This window comes from Mastigoproctus giganteus, chromosome 10 (genome assembly GCF_048544385.1).
Source record: "Mastigoproctus giganteus isolate SK-2022 chromosome 10, ASM4854438v1, whole genome shotgun sequence".
NCBI lineage: Eukaryota > Metazoa > Arthropoda > Arachnida > Uropygi > Thelyphonidae > Mastigoproctus > Mastigoproctus giganteus.
The window spans coordinates 199,032,308-199,051,369 of NC_143584.1; the positions used below are offsets into that span (position 1 = coordinate 199,032,308).

At 34.5% G+C, this 19,062-nt stretch overlaps 1 protein-coding gene across 1 annotated transcript; it reads left to right on the forward strand.

Annotated features, from left to right (window-relative positions):
• The first annotated feature begins 10,692 nt into the window (after positions 1–10,692).
• LOC150079757 (uncharacterized) lies at positions 10,693–12,124 on the forward strand. Its single transcript, XM_090383222.1, has one exon. It carries the CDS (start codon positions 10,745–10,747, stop codon positions 12,122–12,124), a length of 1,380 nt encoding a protein of 459 aa, XP_090239348.1. The 5' UTR covers positions 10,693–10,744.
• Positions 12,125–19,062: the final 6,938 nt, after the last annotated feature.

The following is a 19,062-nucleotide window of genomic DNA, read 5'->3' on the forward strand; positions in this document are numbered from 1 at the left end:
CATTTTAAAAATAACAGTTACATTTAAATTTTTGTTAAACACTTCTCTGGTTGTGAGGTTTTCAATCTATCACATTTTTTTACTTGTGAAGTAGAGGAAAATCTGACTTTAAATACTTTTCCAAATGTGCCAACGCAAACATAGGATATAATAATCATTCTCAATCATAGCCACCGTAGCTCAATCATTCATAGCTGTCGCCCTTTGCCCATTCAATTGCACAATTTTAATAACCTCACGACTAAACAATATAGAATTAATAATACCTGAAACATTGCCACTATCAATACTATTCATTAAAGAGCCTAGAACTGGATAATTCTAGAGCCCTGATATATTCAGGGCATTTACTGCCTCTTACGCCGACCGGGCTAGCCAGGTGGGTAAAGTGCCTGCGTGCCAACCCAAAAGTACTATAAAAACCTTGGGAGGTGCATTATGGCCACAGAAGCCGATGCGCCAACAACTATCAAAAAAAAAAAAAAAAAAAAAAAAACTGCCTCTTACGAAATGTTCACAATCTTTACCAAAGGGTAAAGAAAGGGTAGCTCTTTATTTCGGCATTCTACATGGATATGCCCACATGATAATACTTTACGAGTACAATTGTTAGCAGTGTGACCAAAACCTAAGCACTTAAAGCACTTTCCAAATGTAAATAAAAAAAGACTTATGTGGTGTAAATCCTATAACGACAAAAATCCATTTATACAGTTTTGGTGTCAATCCAATTTGTCACATTTATGGTAGTCCCTGTATTTAACCTAAACACTGTTCCTTCCTGAACCTCTCTCTCTCTCAGTGAATCCATTGTCCTTAAAATTTTTATGATATAAGTTATTTAAGATATCATTCTTTGTGATTTTTTAGACACATCATACACAAGTATTTTAGGATCAGATAACTTTATCCTATCAGGTCTTATCCCTTTACTAGTCAGTATATTCAATTTAAATAATTTTCGCAAATTATTCTGATTTTCTGTCTCCAAAATTGTTCCCTTATTTCTAATTATTCTGAAGTTCCTAAGGCAAAGAAAGTTTTCACGAGAACGACGAGAAACGTCGGATAACTTATAGGGAAAATTAGTTTCCCGATACGGCACTCTAGACCTGCTCACTCGGGAAACAGACGGTAGGGTGCTCATATGTAGAACGGAGGTGACCGCTTACTTGGAACCAGCAGCCTAAATGAACAATGTAAGTCAATGGGAGTGCATACAATAAGAGCGTGTGGACAGCTGCATCACTTCTTGTTTAAATCTCCCAGCTTACCTCAACAATTTAAATTTACTGGTCTCAGAGAAGTACAGATGTCACTCAACTGCATACCCGTTGTTCACACATCCGATATTAATCTGGCCTTCAGGCAATTTTAGAACTGCTGTTGCTGTTGCTGTAGAAAGCACCAATTCCCAGAGGTGTAGAGAAAACTTGTAATCCAAAAGTTTTAAACATGGATACTGAAATTTTGATTTCAGACTGACTTTTATGGATTTATGTCAGACGCGCAATATGGGACAAAAGTGTCAAACTGCATTAAACAGGAATACCATGGAGAAATGCTGACAAAAAACAAAATAATAAAAAAATACCATTATATTTTTTTATTTTCTCAAATAACAACAGTTCTTTGTTTTCTTCTTATATTTATTTGAAAAGTGCTAATAAATATTGTATGTAGAAATAGTCGGTCAGTCAGTGTTTTTGTTATTCGAATTGGAAACATAGCGTTTCTATATTCGATCTGAATATTTAGAAACTTCCAATTCGTTACATAAATTATGATATTCAAAATTTTGCCTACTGTAATGCACAGACATTGGGTATACCCATCGGTTCCTTATTGTTTTCAAATCTTGAAAAAAATATTAAATAAATAATCAATATGACACGAAGAAATAGTTTTGGAATATCTAAAATGAACTTTTCATTACTTCAGTTTCTAGATTTATACTTATTGTTTCTAAAATCTTCACATTAAATTTTATTATCATTGAAAACAATAAGAAACTTTTTTAAAAAAGTTTCTTATTGTTTTGCTTTGTACAACAAATTGCAGCCTGCACGGTGCGTAAAATATGCATTATATTTTAAATGAAGATATTAAAGAAGACAGTAACTGATAACACCCGTCGGTTTCATATTTCCTCACTTCTAATTAATGTCGGGTTTCCTTCTGCAGTTAACATTAAACGAAACTTAATTAATTTGAAAATGCACGTTGTATGATTTCCATTACTAAGCTATACCTAAAAATCACTGATAATCAACGAAATTTAATCCGTTAATGGAAATTGTGATTCACCCCCCTGTCCACCAAGTCACAAGAGACAGTGGGGTCGGTCTGCAAAACGTATCGGAATTGGTTAGTTCTGGTTGTGGTAATCCACCTGCTCGCTTAAATGAATTTTTATTTAAGCTCGCTGGTTGTTGACGTCACACATTCATTGCAACATGGACATTGAAGCTTTTATTTCCAAGGTGTACCTTCGACGACCAAAATGGGACAAAACAGAAATTACATTCGAACAGGAATGCTGTGGAGAAATGTTCGAAAGAAATAATCCAAGAAAATTAATTACAACAGAAACTCAGAATTACAATTAAAAAAAAAACACTATAAATTTCTATAACAATTTGTCGATTTATGTACTCAGTGCGTTACATAAATATATTACATCATATATATATTTAAATAACGATAACGTATAAATCCAGTAAAATATCTTTAATACTTTGAAATATATATATATATATATATATGTGTGGTATGAGGCACAGAATTATATAACCGGGTTAATATTTGCATTACGTTGTTTTTTTTTTTTTTTTATAAATATTTGTGTGGACTGTATCATCATTTGTATAATCGAAAGTCGATGATATTAAATTATTTGACCAAATTATGAATTTTAAGGAATTTTTCAGAGAAAAAGATGATAATTGGGCGAGAAGAAATATGATAATTGCTTAGAAAGTGGGCTGGATACTTTAATTAATGAAAGAGTTCCCGGATATGTTTTTCTCTCTCTCTAGAGAGAGAGAAAAACATATCCGGGAACTCATAGAGAGAGAGAGAGAGAGAGAGAGAGAGAGAGAGAGAGAGATTTATTAATTATTTAGGTGTATAGGGAACAGGAAAACAGGTTAGAATGTGTAGTCTAACTTCTTCCTGAGGAGGGGTATACATGTAATGGTAATAATAATAGTAAGAAATGAAGTTAACATTATATATATTTCAAACAAACATTAAGTAAATATCAAACCAATGTCAACTAAAATTCTTTTACCTCGTCATCTATATATATATTTGATTAATGTTTGAAATAATTGAAAACTGAATCTTACATAAAAAAAGGGGTAAAGCATACATCAGAGGCAGCAAAAAACATTTTCCTTTACATGACGCTTGAGATATAAACTTAAATGAGAATAATCATAAAAAATTAATACAAATGCCAGCGGCAAGACAGAAGAACGACAATTGTGAAATTATACATAACGATCAAACCAACAGGGAGGGAAGAGAATAAAATTATTGCGGCAGAAACACTCGAAGATAATTTAGAAAGTCTAAATACAAATATAATAAAATATAATCAATTAAATTTTGAATAGCCAATTAAATGAACACCAGGTCCAAATTTATGTGAAATATCACGAGAACAACTAAAATAAATGTGAACAACTAAAATAAAAACAGAAATAGACTGACCATTATGCCCCATCCCAACAGAGGACCACAAGGCAAATAATGGTCAGGGAATCGCTGCATTTCGATCGCTAGCCAAATCGCCGCAAAGGCGAATCGATCGAAAGATCAGTCCACCATCCGATCCCCAGATCGCACCGCCAATGCAGAGGACTTGAATAGCAGTGGTCCTGATGCAGCGAAAATTAAAAATAAGACAGATACAAGCACTCAAATGCCAAGCCACACCACTGACAAAGAGATGGGGCATAATGGTCAGTCTATTTCTGTTTTTATTTTGTTTTATTTTATTTTATTGTAGTTGTTCACATGTCTGCTCGTGATATTTCACACAAATTTGGACCGGCTACCCGTCAGAGGGGGCTCCGTTAAATTTCATTTAATTGGCTATTCAAAATTTAATTGATTATATTTTATTATCTTTGTATTTAGACTTCTAAATTATCTTCGAGAGTTTCTGCTGCAATAATTTTATTCTCTTCCCTGCCTGTTGGTTTGATCGTTATTTATAATTTTCCAATTTTCGTTCTTCTCTCTTGCCATGCTGCTGGCATTTTTATTTATTTTTTATTATTATTCTCACTTAAGATTATATATATATATATATATATATATATATATATATATATATATATACGTTTCCAATAGTTCGATTTTCTTAAATACTGTTGTTTTTTACATATAGGTATTATTGTCAATACAATACTGGTCTTTAAGCTAGCCTTATCTCGGTTATCTTAATTTCCCATGGCTTATACATTTAGGATTTAGAAGCTTATTGCTAAAGAAATTTTCATGATAATTATTGATGAAATTTTTTTTTATTTTTTTAACTGTCTGTAGCAATAGATAATTATCAATACTATTTTATAACTATATAATATTATTTATACATTTTTATACATTTTGGTATTACATCACGTGGACGTCAATCCACTACTGCATCGGGGGCTTTGAGTGGATTGACAGCCCATTCGATGTAATGCAATATATATATATTGCCCACAATGGAACGTAGAGGACGTATTTTCATTAATGGAGCAACATTATAAATAATATGGAGACAAATACTGTGATTAGTATTTTGTTAATAACTTTTTCGTGTATATAATTTCAAAATGGACTGAAAAACATTTTATAATTACTTACTTTGTAACCAGAAATTACTGAAAATGATTGGCAGTAAGGATAAGTATTTATCGTAATTTTTTAATAAAAATTATATCATTTTAAAATGTTATCGTTTTTAAAACTATAAGTTTCCTAGTTTTTGAATTCTATCTAGATCTCGTAACCCCCCATACCCTTTCCGAGATAAGTCTTAAAAAAGAATGATTGCAAGAAAACCGATATTGTCTTTTTATTTATTTATTTTTTTTTTTTTTGTGCAATTCTGGTGTTTGATACTTGAAGAGACTCCAGGATTGCTCGGCGTCGGACAATATACTTATGAATATAATTCTATCTTATAAAATATATTATTTTTTGTCTTTGATTGTTATGCTTCTTCATTTTTCGATTTGCAGCCATGCTGCCTCCTCATCTTTCCAATTTTTTTCATTCTCCTCAACTGTTATCAATACATAACACGAATTCATATGTAGTAACTTCTGAACACTTCGCAATATATTTTTTTTCCCTTCGATAAATTTTAAATTCTTCCCCTGCAGAAACATTATTCCCTTTCTCTGTCAATTATTTCAGCGCTCATTCCAACGAATATTTATTCGAATGTCCTGCAATGAGCATTAGTAAACAACCGGCTCCCTCTCTTTTCCCCTAATTATTTATCATTTGATAAGTTTTCACCTGAAAATTACGGGACACCGGCTGAATTGCAGGAAGAGATAATCGGAAATTTTACGCTAGCGGTTTACCCGAGAGCCAAAGGGATTACGGTTCCCCAGTACAGTAGCGCCCATAAAACCTACCCCAGTGAGAAATTGCACCGGTCACTGCTTTCTATGTGTTCTGGAACAAAGTCGAGAACGATATATTGACTGACAGGTAAGCGTGGCAAAGGATGTGCTGATTGGTACGCGAACACAACACACAATAATATCGGTTTAGTATTACTTTAGCTGCACTAATGGTAACTTGTCCTAATCGCCCATGCCCTATCCTTTTTTCACTATTACAATATTTCGTAACGGCGAAAAAGGTTCAAGTTATCAAGACTTGCATAACATGGGAGCTTAAACCCATCCCGAAGTGAATGGGATAACCTAACTTTTTTTCTTAAGAATCGTTCATATTTAGAAATACATTCATAAAAAAATAAATTTTTTATGAAAGTGTTTCACTAAGGCGCATTTAGGGCTAGAGCCTCAAGCTGCGAACAAATTTGGTCTATGTATATATAAAGTGTTTAGCATCATAATACACAGCCATTTCTGAATAACCTTCACAACGAGTTGCCATGATATTGCACTACTTCAAATAATTAACGCTTCACCTAAGGAGAAGACTAATGTTACTTATTCTCAAATAGGTACCACCACCCAGACGGCACTGTTTCAGGGCTTTTTGGCCCTTCTTCGGTGAGTGGGTAGGTACCCAAGTGATGCAATGATGGCAAAAACAGTTATGAAGTATAACTCCACAATATGAGAGATGAATGATGGTGTATGATGTATTCATCATACACCATCATACTGTTCTGTTATTAAGAAACAACCGGTCCGTTCAATCAGCTACACACAAATTAATTGACATCACAGTAAGCGAACTATAAAACGAAGGCATTCTCTCCAAAGATCCATGTGCAAAGAGATGAATGCAGAAGTGGAAATTGGAAAACGATTCTATTAATATTTGGCACTGAAAGTTTCCTTTTTTCATGATCTCTCACAAAACAACAATAGAAGTAAAAAAAAATAATAATTTGATAACAAGACTAAATTCCAAATTAATGAAGATATCGCAGATAAAGATATTCTACTACATTAGTTGAACTGATAAAAAGGTAACATAAATAATAAAAAGAAAGATGTTTATAATGCTATTACATGAATAAGGAAGAAGCATGAGAGAAACTTATACGTAACACAGCTATAAGGATAATATAATCACTACTAATCACGTAAGTGGACTTATAATGCCGAAAAGATTAAAGAAGTTGCCTTGCCACAAGTTCTTATTAATAATGATAGAAATAAAATCCTGTCGAATTGAATTTCTCTAAAGATCTTACTGTTTGAAATAATCCTATACATGCATTCATAGTAACGACACTCTGATTTGCTTAAGGGTTGATTGAGTTTTGAGGAACACTGCGTTAAGTCGGAATTTCCTTAAAAGCTTATGCATTACTCACAACTATGCGCCCTGAATTTGATTGAAACAAAAAAGTAATGTCCGACGAACATGTAAATTGAATTATGCAATTTGTTTATCTGATGCGCAGGAAAAATTCAAAAATTTCAAAATTACAAAAAAGAGAGCAGTCAGATAATAACCATCAGCAGGGTTTTCCTTTCGAGCGTCGTTGCCAAAATAACTCTCCAGCTGATAACAACGCCGCTCCGGAATTTCAGACAGGTAGAAATTTAGAAGGGTTTTTTTCGAGCACATCACAAAATGTCCTGCAAGAGCACTGACGATTTGATCGCATACTTTTAATGTGTTGGAAACTAGCGCGATGCTTGCCACGAAATCGTCTTCGGGTTATCTTCATAAATACTCCTTGCTTTTGCTTGAATGGCCATTGGACTCAAGGGCACTTGCTATTGAATCAATTTTCCATCTTATTAACAGCTTTTCCTTCTTCGATATAGCGCCTGAACACTGTTTTGTGGTCACTGTGGTCAGAGTTCCTGTAATAAAACGATGGAAAGAGAAATTTTGTGTTAAGTTAAAAAAAAAAACATTTAGAAAGATTAACAATACAATACATCAAATCCAAAAATCGTAATTTTCGAATCCTACGGTTAACTGAATTATTACTAACAATTTTAAAATTTAAATAAAATAATATAAAAAAAATAATAAAGTTGGTAAGAACCTTCATTGTGATTTCTCCAGGTTTAACAATAATTGGTTCTGGAATTTAAAAATGGGCATTTACAACAGCATAACATGTAGGCCTTTAGGATTGTGGGTATATCCGATTAGGGAGACCTCACCATAAACAATGAGGTGAATTGCAAATCACTGCCGATAACGAGATCATCTCCCTTTCCTAATGTGAAACTGAAACACATTCGATTTCTCCTCTGAAAATTTCAGAAGATATTTTTAGTTTTTTTTTTTTTTCAATTATTCTAAAAGTAATGAAATATATGAAATTGGTTTAGATTGCAATAGAATTTATAAAACAAAATTGAACAATTGAGAAATAAAAAGACTGAAAGTGGGAACGAATTTAAAAAACGACGAATTTTTGTGATTCCAATACAAAATACTGAAATCAGTTATTCTAAATGAAGCTTCCCTGAAATTTTTCAAAAGTATTTATTTGTTTTAAACAGTCCGTTTGATCAGTACACGGATGGCATTGAACATACAGTTTGTCCGGATTAGAGGTATCAAAAATATACACATTACCTGAGAATCTATAAGGTGTATTAAAATAATTTGGTATTAATTCACCAAGGTTTTCTGAAGGTTTGTAAAGTTTAATGTGAGCATTTTTCCTAGCTCGACAGATGTCAAAACGATACTCGATCTCTCGACAAGTGTTTTCCAGCATCTAAGGCATTATAAGAGCAACTGATTCAACTATACTTTTTCAAATACCCCAAATCCCGCAATTTTCTCTGGTACAGACTGTCTTTAATAAAGCCCCATTCAAAAAAAAAAACTCTAGTTGAGTCGTATTCGGAGATTTAGGCGGCCAGGCTGTTGGGCCTCCTCTCCCGAATCAACATCCTGGAAGTACACAAAATTGGTAACATCTCGATGGAGGTGTGTTGGAGCACCCACCACCTTGCTGAAACGTATGGAACAAGAAATATCTGCTTAACGTCAAGGTATGTTTTCCCATCAATCTGGTCTATACAGTATAAAAAAAAAAATGGATCGATGACACTTTTTGTGCACTGCTAACCAGTAATAGCTGTTTTTAAGCCGTTTTTGATCGTGTGCGTCTATTTATGAGGTGCATGCATGAGTGACCTTGACAGCGTCATGAAACAAATTTTTGGAGAGATTTTCCAAACGATGGCGCCTTAGATTCAGAAAATATAATGAGTTATTTTTTGGATACCTCTAGCCGAAACTGCATATTTATGCAGGATGTTTCACCCGGCATAATTATGCAGTTTTTTGTTTTTTTTTTTAATTATAAAGTTCTTTAATATTTAATTTTGGTAAGCCATATTTTTGGAAGACAATGTATTGTTATTGTTATGAAAATTCCGCATATTATATGAAAACTTCATGTGATTACGAGCAGCCAACTTCAAGATTTCAGATCAGTTGTCTTACAGAAAAAAATCTGAATACCAACGATTATGTACAGTTACTTTAATTTTGAGAATTTTAATCTCAATCGACAAATATAAAGAAGAAAATTTTGTGTTACTTCTTTGAGAAATGCCATAGAAATCCATTTCAACCAGTCCTTTTAATACGTAAATCAAAATGGTGAGTGGGGAGCAATATCACGAATTTCGTATTGGCCAAAATTATTAGGTAAAACTCCAATAATTTGTTGGTATACATAGAGTATTTAAATATCATTCAAGAATTTAATGCTGAATATATTTAATTTAAACGAGTCATGTGAAATCCTGTGTTGTCTCAACTTTTGAGAGTAATATTGAAAAAATAATGGCATCCAGGTTTGTGTAAGAATTCATCTTCAGTTGATGTGTTCTTTAGGCAGTCCGGGAAACATGGACTTCAGAACATTTGTTTAACATGTTCACAAATACAAAAGGCCTGTCGGGCGATATATCTGATATAGAAAGCTTATAAGATAAATAATATAATTTTAGAAACCGGATTGAAATTTGCTTTTCTCTTGAGACAGATATAACACAACATTTAAATTACCGATTTAATCCAAAACATGGAACAAATGATTCACAAATTTAATTGCAATTTTTCTTTTATTGCAAGTTTCTTCATTCAATATGGAATTTCATATTTTATATCTTTTCTTTTCCTCTTTCACAGGATTGTTCAAAGAAAACGGAAGAATAGCTAGAAAATATAAACTTAAAAACATTTTCCTGTAAGAAGAGAAGGCAAGAAAACCACATCAATAGAAGAAACTTACGATGGCTCTGAAAATTCTCCGATTCATAAAAGGCAAGAAGCAGTGAAGAATTCACGTATTATCACTAAGCTGATTTAAGGATTTAAATTTGCAAATATAAATTTTTGCGTATCACTATCGAAACGAATTTCTGTACGAAAACCGAATGCTATTGTTTGAGGTATTTTATCAGTTAATCCCTGTAAAGTCGACGTATATCATCTTAAAATAAAATTTTAAAAAATCGTAACTTAATCTGAAACATCGTTTTCCGTGAGAAAAAAAAATCTAACGTTCATTCAAGGGAAACCTTTCGCCTGTCCAACCTGAGAGAAGATATTTTACAATAAGAAAAAAACTGAAAATATCCGACACCACTAAGGAAGACTTCGAGTAACCCCGAAAATTCACTGATTTAAAAAAAAAAAAAAAAAAAAAAGGAGCAGCGAATAATGCATAAAGTATCACCACATTGTCTGGTCTGTTTTAAAGATTGAAATTTTCATTTAAAATCTTTAAATGAATTATTATTGAAAGGAATGAAAGCACAGCTAGTCAATAACGTAGATACAGCTGTAGTGTCTATTAGCGTGTTCAAAGGATTATCCTCATAAAAAAAATAATAATTACGAACTATGCCAATTGTCCATAACAGCTAATCTTATAATGCATATTAGTGTTCATTCAGGAGAGAAACTTTTCACCTGTTCAACCTGTGAGGAGAAGTTTTGATTTTCACATAATCTTACACAACATTTGAGAGTTCATAGAGGCATCAGAAGATTCAAATATCAGAAGTGCGAAAAGCAGTTTAACACATCAGCAGAAATGAAATCACATACCCGAGTTAACAAAGATGAGAAATCTTTCAGCTCTGAGAAATGCGAGAACCAGATTAAAACACCAGAAAAAGAGAAATTACATATACAAGTGCAAGCACATGAGAAACTTTTCAGCTGTGAAGTATGTGGAAAGACGTTTTCCTATACAGCGCATCTCAAAAGGCATATTAAAATTCATACTGAGGCGAAACCACACAACTGTGAATTTTGTGGAAAGAAGTTTTTCTTCCCAGCGTATCTCAAAAGGCATCTTAGAATTCATACAGGGGAGAAACCATTCAGCTGTGAAATATGTGGGAAGAAGTTTTCGCAAAGAGGGCATCTCAAAACGCATCTTAGTGTTCATACAGGGGAGAAACCATTCAGCTGTGAAATTTGTGGACAGAAGTTTTCCCATTCAACTGAAGTCAAAAGCCATCATCGAATTCATACAGGGGAGAAACCATTCAGCTGTGCAATATGTGGAAAGAAGTTTTCCTACTCGGGAAATCTCAATAGTCATCTTAAAAGTCATACAGGGGAGAAACCATTCAACTGTGAAATTTGTGGAAAGACGTTTTCCCGAAGAGAGCATCTCAAAAGTCATCTTAGAATTCATACAGGGGAGAAACCATTCAGCTGTGAAATTTGTGGAAAGAAGTGTTCCCACTCACGGCTTCTCAAAATGCATATTAAAATTCATACTGGGGAGAAATCTTACAGCTGTGAAATTTGTGAAAAGAATTTTTCCCACAAAACAAATCTGAGAACACATCTTAGAATTCATACAGGGGAGAAACCATTCAGCTGTGAAATTTGTGGAAAGAAGTTTTCCCACTCAGGGCATCTCAAAACTCATCGTAGAATTCATACAGGGGAGAAACCGTTCAACTGTCAGAAATGTGTAATGCAGTTTAAAACAACAGGACAATTGAAATTACATACGCGAGTTCACACAAAGGAGAAACCTTTCAACTGTGAAATTTGTGGAATGAATTTTTCCCAAACAGCGCATCTCAAAAAACATCTTGGAATTCATACAGGGACCAAACCTTTCAGCTGTAAAATGTGTGGAAAGAATTTTTCCAACAGAGCAAGTCTCAAAGGACATCTTAGATTTCATACAGGGGACAAACCATTCAGCTGTGAAATATGTGGAAAGAAGTGTTCCTACTTAGGGCATCTCAAAACGCATCTTAGAATTCATACTGGGGAGAAACCTTTCAGCTGTGCAATTTGTGGAAAGAATTTTTCCCAAACAACGCATCTCAAAAGGCATCTGAGGACTCATACAGGGGAGAAACCATTCAGGTGTGAAAATTGTGGAAAAAAGTTTTCCTGCTCAAGTAATCTCAAAAAGCATCTCAGAATTCATACAAGGTTTTGAAAAAGCTTTCAGCAGTAAAATGTGTGGAAAGAATTTATCCAACAGAGGGAATCTCAAATGTCATCTTAGAATTCATACAGGTGAGAAACCATTCAGCTGTGAAATTTGTGGAAAGAAATGTTCCCATTCAATGCATCTCAAAACGCATCTTAGAATGCATACAGGAGAGAAACCGTTCAGCTGTCAGAGATGCGAAAAGCAGTTTAAACATCGGGGGAACTGAAATCACATGGGCGAGTGCACACAAATGAGAAACCTTTCAGCTGCAAAATATGCAGAAAGTCGTTTTACTGTTCAGGGAGCCTCAAATCTCATCTTAGAATTCATAAAGGGAAGAAACCCTTCAGCTGTGAGAAATGCGTGAAGCAGTTTAAAAGATCAGGAGATTTGAAAAAACCTATGCGAGTCCACACTAAGGAGAAACCTTTCAACTGTGGAATTTGTGGAAAAAATTTTTCCCAACAGCAAATCTCAAAACGCATCATAGAATTCATTCAGGGTAAAAACTGTTCAACTGTGAAATTTGTCGAAAGACGTTTTCCGACTCATTACATATCAAACCGCATCTTTGAACTTTTATAGGTGAAAACTTTTCAGCTGTGAGAAATGTGCAAAGCAGTGTAGCAAAAGTAGATTTCAAATCACATACGCGAGTGCACTCAACTGAGAAACCTTTCAGCTGTCAGAACTTCGATGTGAAGGTTAAAAATTCAAGATAGCTGTAAGAAAAAGCGAGTGAACACACAAAAAATACTTTCATGTGAAAATTCTGTGAAAATAAGTTTGGAAATAAATCAGAGAAATTATCTTCAAATTCATAGAGCTAAAGAAATAATTGAGCAGTAAATTGCATGGAATGAACTTTCCCTTCACGACCAATCTCAGAAATAACCTTAGAATTCATAGAGGGATAAAACCTGTTAGACTTCTGGAAAAATATTTTCCCTTCCTGGGAGCCTTAATATCAATACATAGAAGAAACTTTTCAGTTTTAAATTTGTAGAAAGAAGTTTTCCTCTTCATGGAATCTGAAAAGGCATCTTAAAATTCTCTCATCAAAAAATCAATAACCTATACAACAAGGTAGAAGGAGTCTTTTGAACTCTGAGAAAACTTGGGGAAAACTACAGGGGAGAAACCATTCAGTTGTGAAATTTGTGAAAAGAAGTTTTCCGTATCATGGTCTCTCAAAATGCATCGTAAAATTCATACAGGGGAGAAACCGTTCAGCTGTGAAATTTGTGAAAAGAAGTTTTCCCACTCAGGGAATCTCAAAACGCATCATAGAATTCATACAGGGGAAAACCGTTCAACTGTCAGAAATGTAAAATGCATTTTAAAACCTCAGGAGCATTGAAATCACACACGCGAGTTCACACAAAGGAGAAACCTTTCAGCTGTGAAATTTGTGCAAAGCCGTTTTCCCAAAGAGAGCTTCTCAAAAGACATCTTAGAATTCATACAGGGGCTAAACCTTTCAGCTGTAAAATGTGTGGAAAGAATATTTCCTACAGAGCAAGTTACACAACACATCTTAGAATTCATACAGGGGAGAAACCATTCATCTGTGAAATTTGTGGAAAGAAGTGTTACCACTCAGGGCGCCTCAAATCGCATCTTAGAATTCATACTGGGAAGAAACCTTTCAGCTGTAAAATTTGTGGAAAGAATTTTTCCCAAATAACGCATCTCAAAGTGCATCTGAGGACTCATACAGGGGAGAAACCATTCAGCTGTGAACATTGTGGAAAGGCTTTTTCCGAAAGAGGAAGTCTCAAAGGACATCTTAGAATTCACACAGGTGAGAAACCATTCAGCTGTGAAATTTGTGGAAAGAATTTTTCCCAATCATCACATTTAAAAGGACATCTGAGGACTCATACAGGGGAGAAACCATTCAGCTCTGAAATTTGTGGAAAGAAATATTCCGAAAGGGGAAATCTCAAAAATCATCTTAGGATTCATATAGGTGAGAAACCATTCAGCTGTGAAATTTGTGGAAATAAATTTTCCCATTCAGTGTATCTCAAAATTCATCTTAGAATTCATACAGGAGAGAAACCGTTTAGCTGTCTGAGATGCGAAAAGCAGTTTAAAACATCAGGAGAACTGAAATCACATGTGCGAGTGCACACAAATGAGAAACCTTTCACCTGTCATATATGTGGAAGGAAGTTTTCCGTTTCAGGGAGTCTCAAATGTCATATTAGAATTCATACAGGGGAGAAACCCTTCAATTGTCAGAAATGCGAAAAGCAGTTTAAAACATCAGGAGGATTGAAATCACATACGCGAGTGCACACCAAGGAGAAACCGTTCAGCTGTCAAATATGTGGAAAGAATTTTTCCCAAACAGGTAATCTCAAAACGCATCTTAGAATTCATTTAGGGTTAAAACCATTCAACTGTGAAATTTTTCGAAAGTAGATTTCTGACTCATTACATATCAAACCGCATCTTTGAATTTTTAGAGGAGAAAACTTTTCAGCTGTTAGATATGTTCAAAGCAGTGTAGAAAAACAATAGATTTCAAATCACATACGCGAGTGCACTCAGCTGAGAAACCATTTAGTGACAGAACTTCGAGATGGAGGTTAAAAATTCAGGATAGCTGTAAGAAATGGCGAGTGAACTCACAAAAACCACTTTCAGCTGACAATTCTGTGAAAATCAGTTTGGAAATTCGGTAAATAAGAGAAATTAACTTCAAATTCATACAGCTAAAAAAATAATTGAGACTGAATTACATGGTATGGAATTTCCCTTCACGACCAATCTCAGAAATAACCTTAGAATTCTTAGAGGGGAGAAACATGTCAGACTTCTTGCAAAATATTTTCTCCTGCAGGGAATCTTAAAATCAATACATAGAAGAAACATTTCAGTTTTCAGTTTGTAGAAAGAAGTTTTCCTTTTCATGGAATCTGAAAAGGCATCTTAAAATTCATCAAAAAATCATTCAGCTATACAACAAGGAAGAAGTATTCTTCTGAACTCTGAGAAAACCTCAGTTTACACATTGAGAAGTACTCGTGCGTAACACAATTGACAGAATCGGTGACCTCCTCATACCGTGTGAAAAAGACCAAATTTTAGATCCCCTTTCTGACATGATGTCAGAAAATTTTATGGACCTTTTCGAAAAGGTCGTTGAATCAGTTGGAAATTGTTGCTTAGTTTGCCCTGATACATGACTTTTCTTACAGCAAATCAACTACAAGACACATACAATTTAAAAACAGTATATGCACAATTCAATATGGCTCGAGTTTCTGATTCTCCAAAAACATAAAACTAGAGCATAATGAAAAGGCTATTATACTCTCTAATTTACCCTGTAGCCTGAACTTTTCCTGTAGTGTAATCTCTCTGTTCATAGAGGAGATAAAATTTTCCGGGTTCGCGTTAGCAATTTATAGTGCCACTTAAATTGAAACCCCGAGCAAAGTTCACAAAAATGAGAAACCATAACTCTGCAAAATATGTGGAAAAAGGTTTCCCAATACAGGAAATCTCTAAAAATCATTAAATATATGTAAGAAATTGTTGATCCTAAAATAATAGTTTCAAGTTTGTCCAATTTGTGGAAAGTTTTCCTATTCAAAGTATATTATATTTCGTTCATCAGAAAAACCATTCAGCTATCGAACCTGTCAGAAGCAGTTTTCCAAATCCGAAACTCCAAGGCGGCATACGAAAATGAATACTGAGAAAGCCATTGGGTTATCTAACTTGTGTCGTGAAGTTTTCATTTTGTAGTAATTTAGAAACACGAAATATCAATCCGAAATTCTAACCAAATGTAATTTGTGCAAACGTTTACTTTTGGGGATTCCCTATTCAGCAACGAAAAGAAATACTTCTTCGTGATAGGTGTTGTACTAAACGGTAATAATATTGTCACAGATCACAAAGGGAAAATCATTTTTGGGGAAGCTATCATAGATTTAATTCTGCATTTTCAGGAAAGTTCTAAAAGTATGAGGTGACAAATATTACTTTGAAATATATGCTAAAGGGCAAGTGGGCTAGATCGAAAATCTCAATGGTTCTCTGCAATTTATCAATATGCCTTTCTAGTAGAATATTGTTTTTGGGAGTTTTTCACAGTAAACTTCGTATCGGTTGCAAACTAAAGTGAAAATCTTTTCCAAATTTACCGATTCATATGAAAATATTTTTCTTCTGTATAAGCACAAGGAAAATTGAAATCCCATGCAAGATAAGAAACACAAAGGAGAAATCATGCAGGCGTGAAACATAAAAGAAAATACAATGCAGTTAATAATATACATATGTGTTTAAAAAAAAAAAAAACTGCATATATTAGACAGAAATTTGAACATTGCTATTCTCAAAAGAATATTCCTACTCTCTTCCAACTGGACCCGCAATTTCCCACCAACATACTTCTGACTAACGTCGTCTATGGTCACATGCTGCTAAAATGAGAAGGATGAATTGTACGAAAGTTATTCTAACGGGCTTGTGTTTTGAATCCCACTATTATTATTACAAAACCAATAATATGAACAGAATAATCTTAGAAAACTTGTGATGTGTTAACCTTTTTTGAGAAATAAAATTTCATAAAATTAGAAATGTGTGTTTTTGTGTATTGATTGTCTCTCGAATTAATGAATTAAAATTGGCGTTACTTGGTTTGCCTAATAGCTAAAGCTCAATTTCCCATTTCCTCTAAAAGTAGCAGGAGGTTATAAAATCGGTTTCCCTATTCAGTAGAACCTAGTGTCAGAACAGTTCGAGATAGAGCAGTGAAAACTGGAGGGTATGTCATATAGGGTATAAGGAAGCGACTTGTAGAAGAAAAAAAAAGTCAGTTGAAATTTCCGCCACCAGTGTAGAAATTGGCACTGTAAACATAACATGGAATATTTAACTTAGGATCAGATTTTAATACCAAATATAGAAATCTACAGATATTTTTCTCTGTGCTTTTCTTCAATTGAGATGACATTCTGAAAACGAAGGACTGCGACAGTTTCGCGTAGCATCTCATTGGGGATGTTGGCTACATGCCCATTTATGCTTGCCACCATGCTAAACTCTGTCTTTCAGGTATCCCCATAGTTAGAAATCACAGGGATCGAGATCGGCTGATCAGGCTGGCCAGAACTGTGGAAAGTCTAAAGTCATGCGATCATTTCTGAACGTTGAACGTAGCAGTTCCTATACTTGTTGACCAATGTGGGGAGGGGCGCAATCTTGCACGAACAGTACAGCCTCAAGCATTACCTATCTTGCAGATCGGGAATAATGTGATCTCTTACAAGAACACAGTACCGTGCACTAGTTACCGTACACCTTACAGTGCCGTGGGGTGTGGGCTCTTCAAAGAAAATGGAATCCACACCATACTGTAATGCAGCATTTCACAAATTTTTTAGTCACTGAACACTTTTCGTCTCACAACGTATTCATAGAACATTTGCGAAACAAGTTTAGCAAGAGCCAAATAACTTGCTAAAATTTTCCAAAAACGCACTCTGCATCAGGACCTTGTTATTTCCATCACTTCTAAAGCTGAAAATGAAATATGTCATCATAGTTTCATTTTGTTCATCCTCACTTTGTAGTGTGACAAGATTGTGGTCGTTTTAATCGACCACGGTTGCACTACTAGAAGTACTTTGCTCCTTGTTTAAAGTTCCTTTTTTCAACCATAAATATATGGTCGCATTTTTTAGTAATAATATTTCGAAATAATAATAATAATCAAACATACAAGGAAGTGAGTTTTGTTATGATATCAATTCGCTTCTCCGTCTCTATCAACCTGTGTACTCCAGGCTAAATCGCATACGAATGGCTTAATAGATCACCACATTGCTCCTTTTTCGAAGTTTTCCACAGTCTATTTGATTATTAGTCTGTGCCAGTATATTTATAACTTAAAAAAACTTACGTTAAATATTATAATGATACAAAAGTGGTGTACGCTACAAGTATGCAAAATTTATTATTTTTTATTATTAATTACGATTTTTCGAGGAACACTTGTTTACAGCTTTTACGTCCGTTCCAATATGTGGTCATCCCATAAGGTGCCTGAAATTACAGCGAACTCCACAGTCGGTCACTTCAAATTAGTTTTCGAAGTCGCACTAACGTTAAAGGGGCGTTAAGTTTCTGATATTCACGTAGCCCTGCATTAGCATTACTATTATTCTGGTTGAACAGATTTACTGAGAGAGTACGATCCTTTTTTATAAGAGCCATCATGGTTATTGATGGTGGTATTGGCCTTTCTGCTTTTATCTAAGAGGATATCATTTGTATGAGCAGCGCGGTTTTTCATGTTGTGTCCCCCTTTCATATTCACTTCTAACATTTGTGGCGAGATGTTTAGGAATTAAGTTTTAATGGTATTATCGGTTATTCTGATTTGTGAAAACTGGCTATAGCAGTAAAGATATATACCACAGATTATGAAATTTATTACATAAAACCCATCCACAGCAATGCTATTACATAAAACCCATTCACCACCATACGACTCTGCACTAAAATTGACACAGATTCTCTGCATGTGCTGGCTGCAAACCTTCCACTAGACCTGGAAGTGGCTAGAATCGGAATCCTCTGCGAATTATCTAAGGGGAAGCCTTTACTTTTATGGGCTTCCACGCAGATCCCACTAGTAATCAATCAACCGAGAAGACTCACAACATACCCACTTGATGCAAATATGGCAATCTCCGTGTGACAACTCTCCCAAGAGAGAGGATATTATTTCCCATTGTAGAGAAATTACATCTGTTTACCCTGCTGTGGTTCTCGCTGGGCCTCTACAAACTTTTTACTTCTCGGGCACAGAACATTCAAGTAAAAACTCACAGTTCTGGGCATTAGCGTTAGTAGAGGCATACGATCCAAGAAAGCAAGTTATCCACCCTCAGCCAAGAAAAAAAAAACAA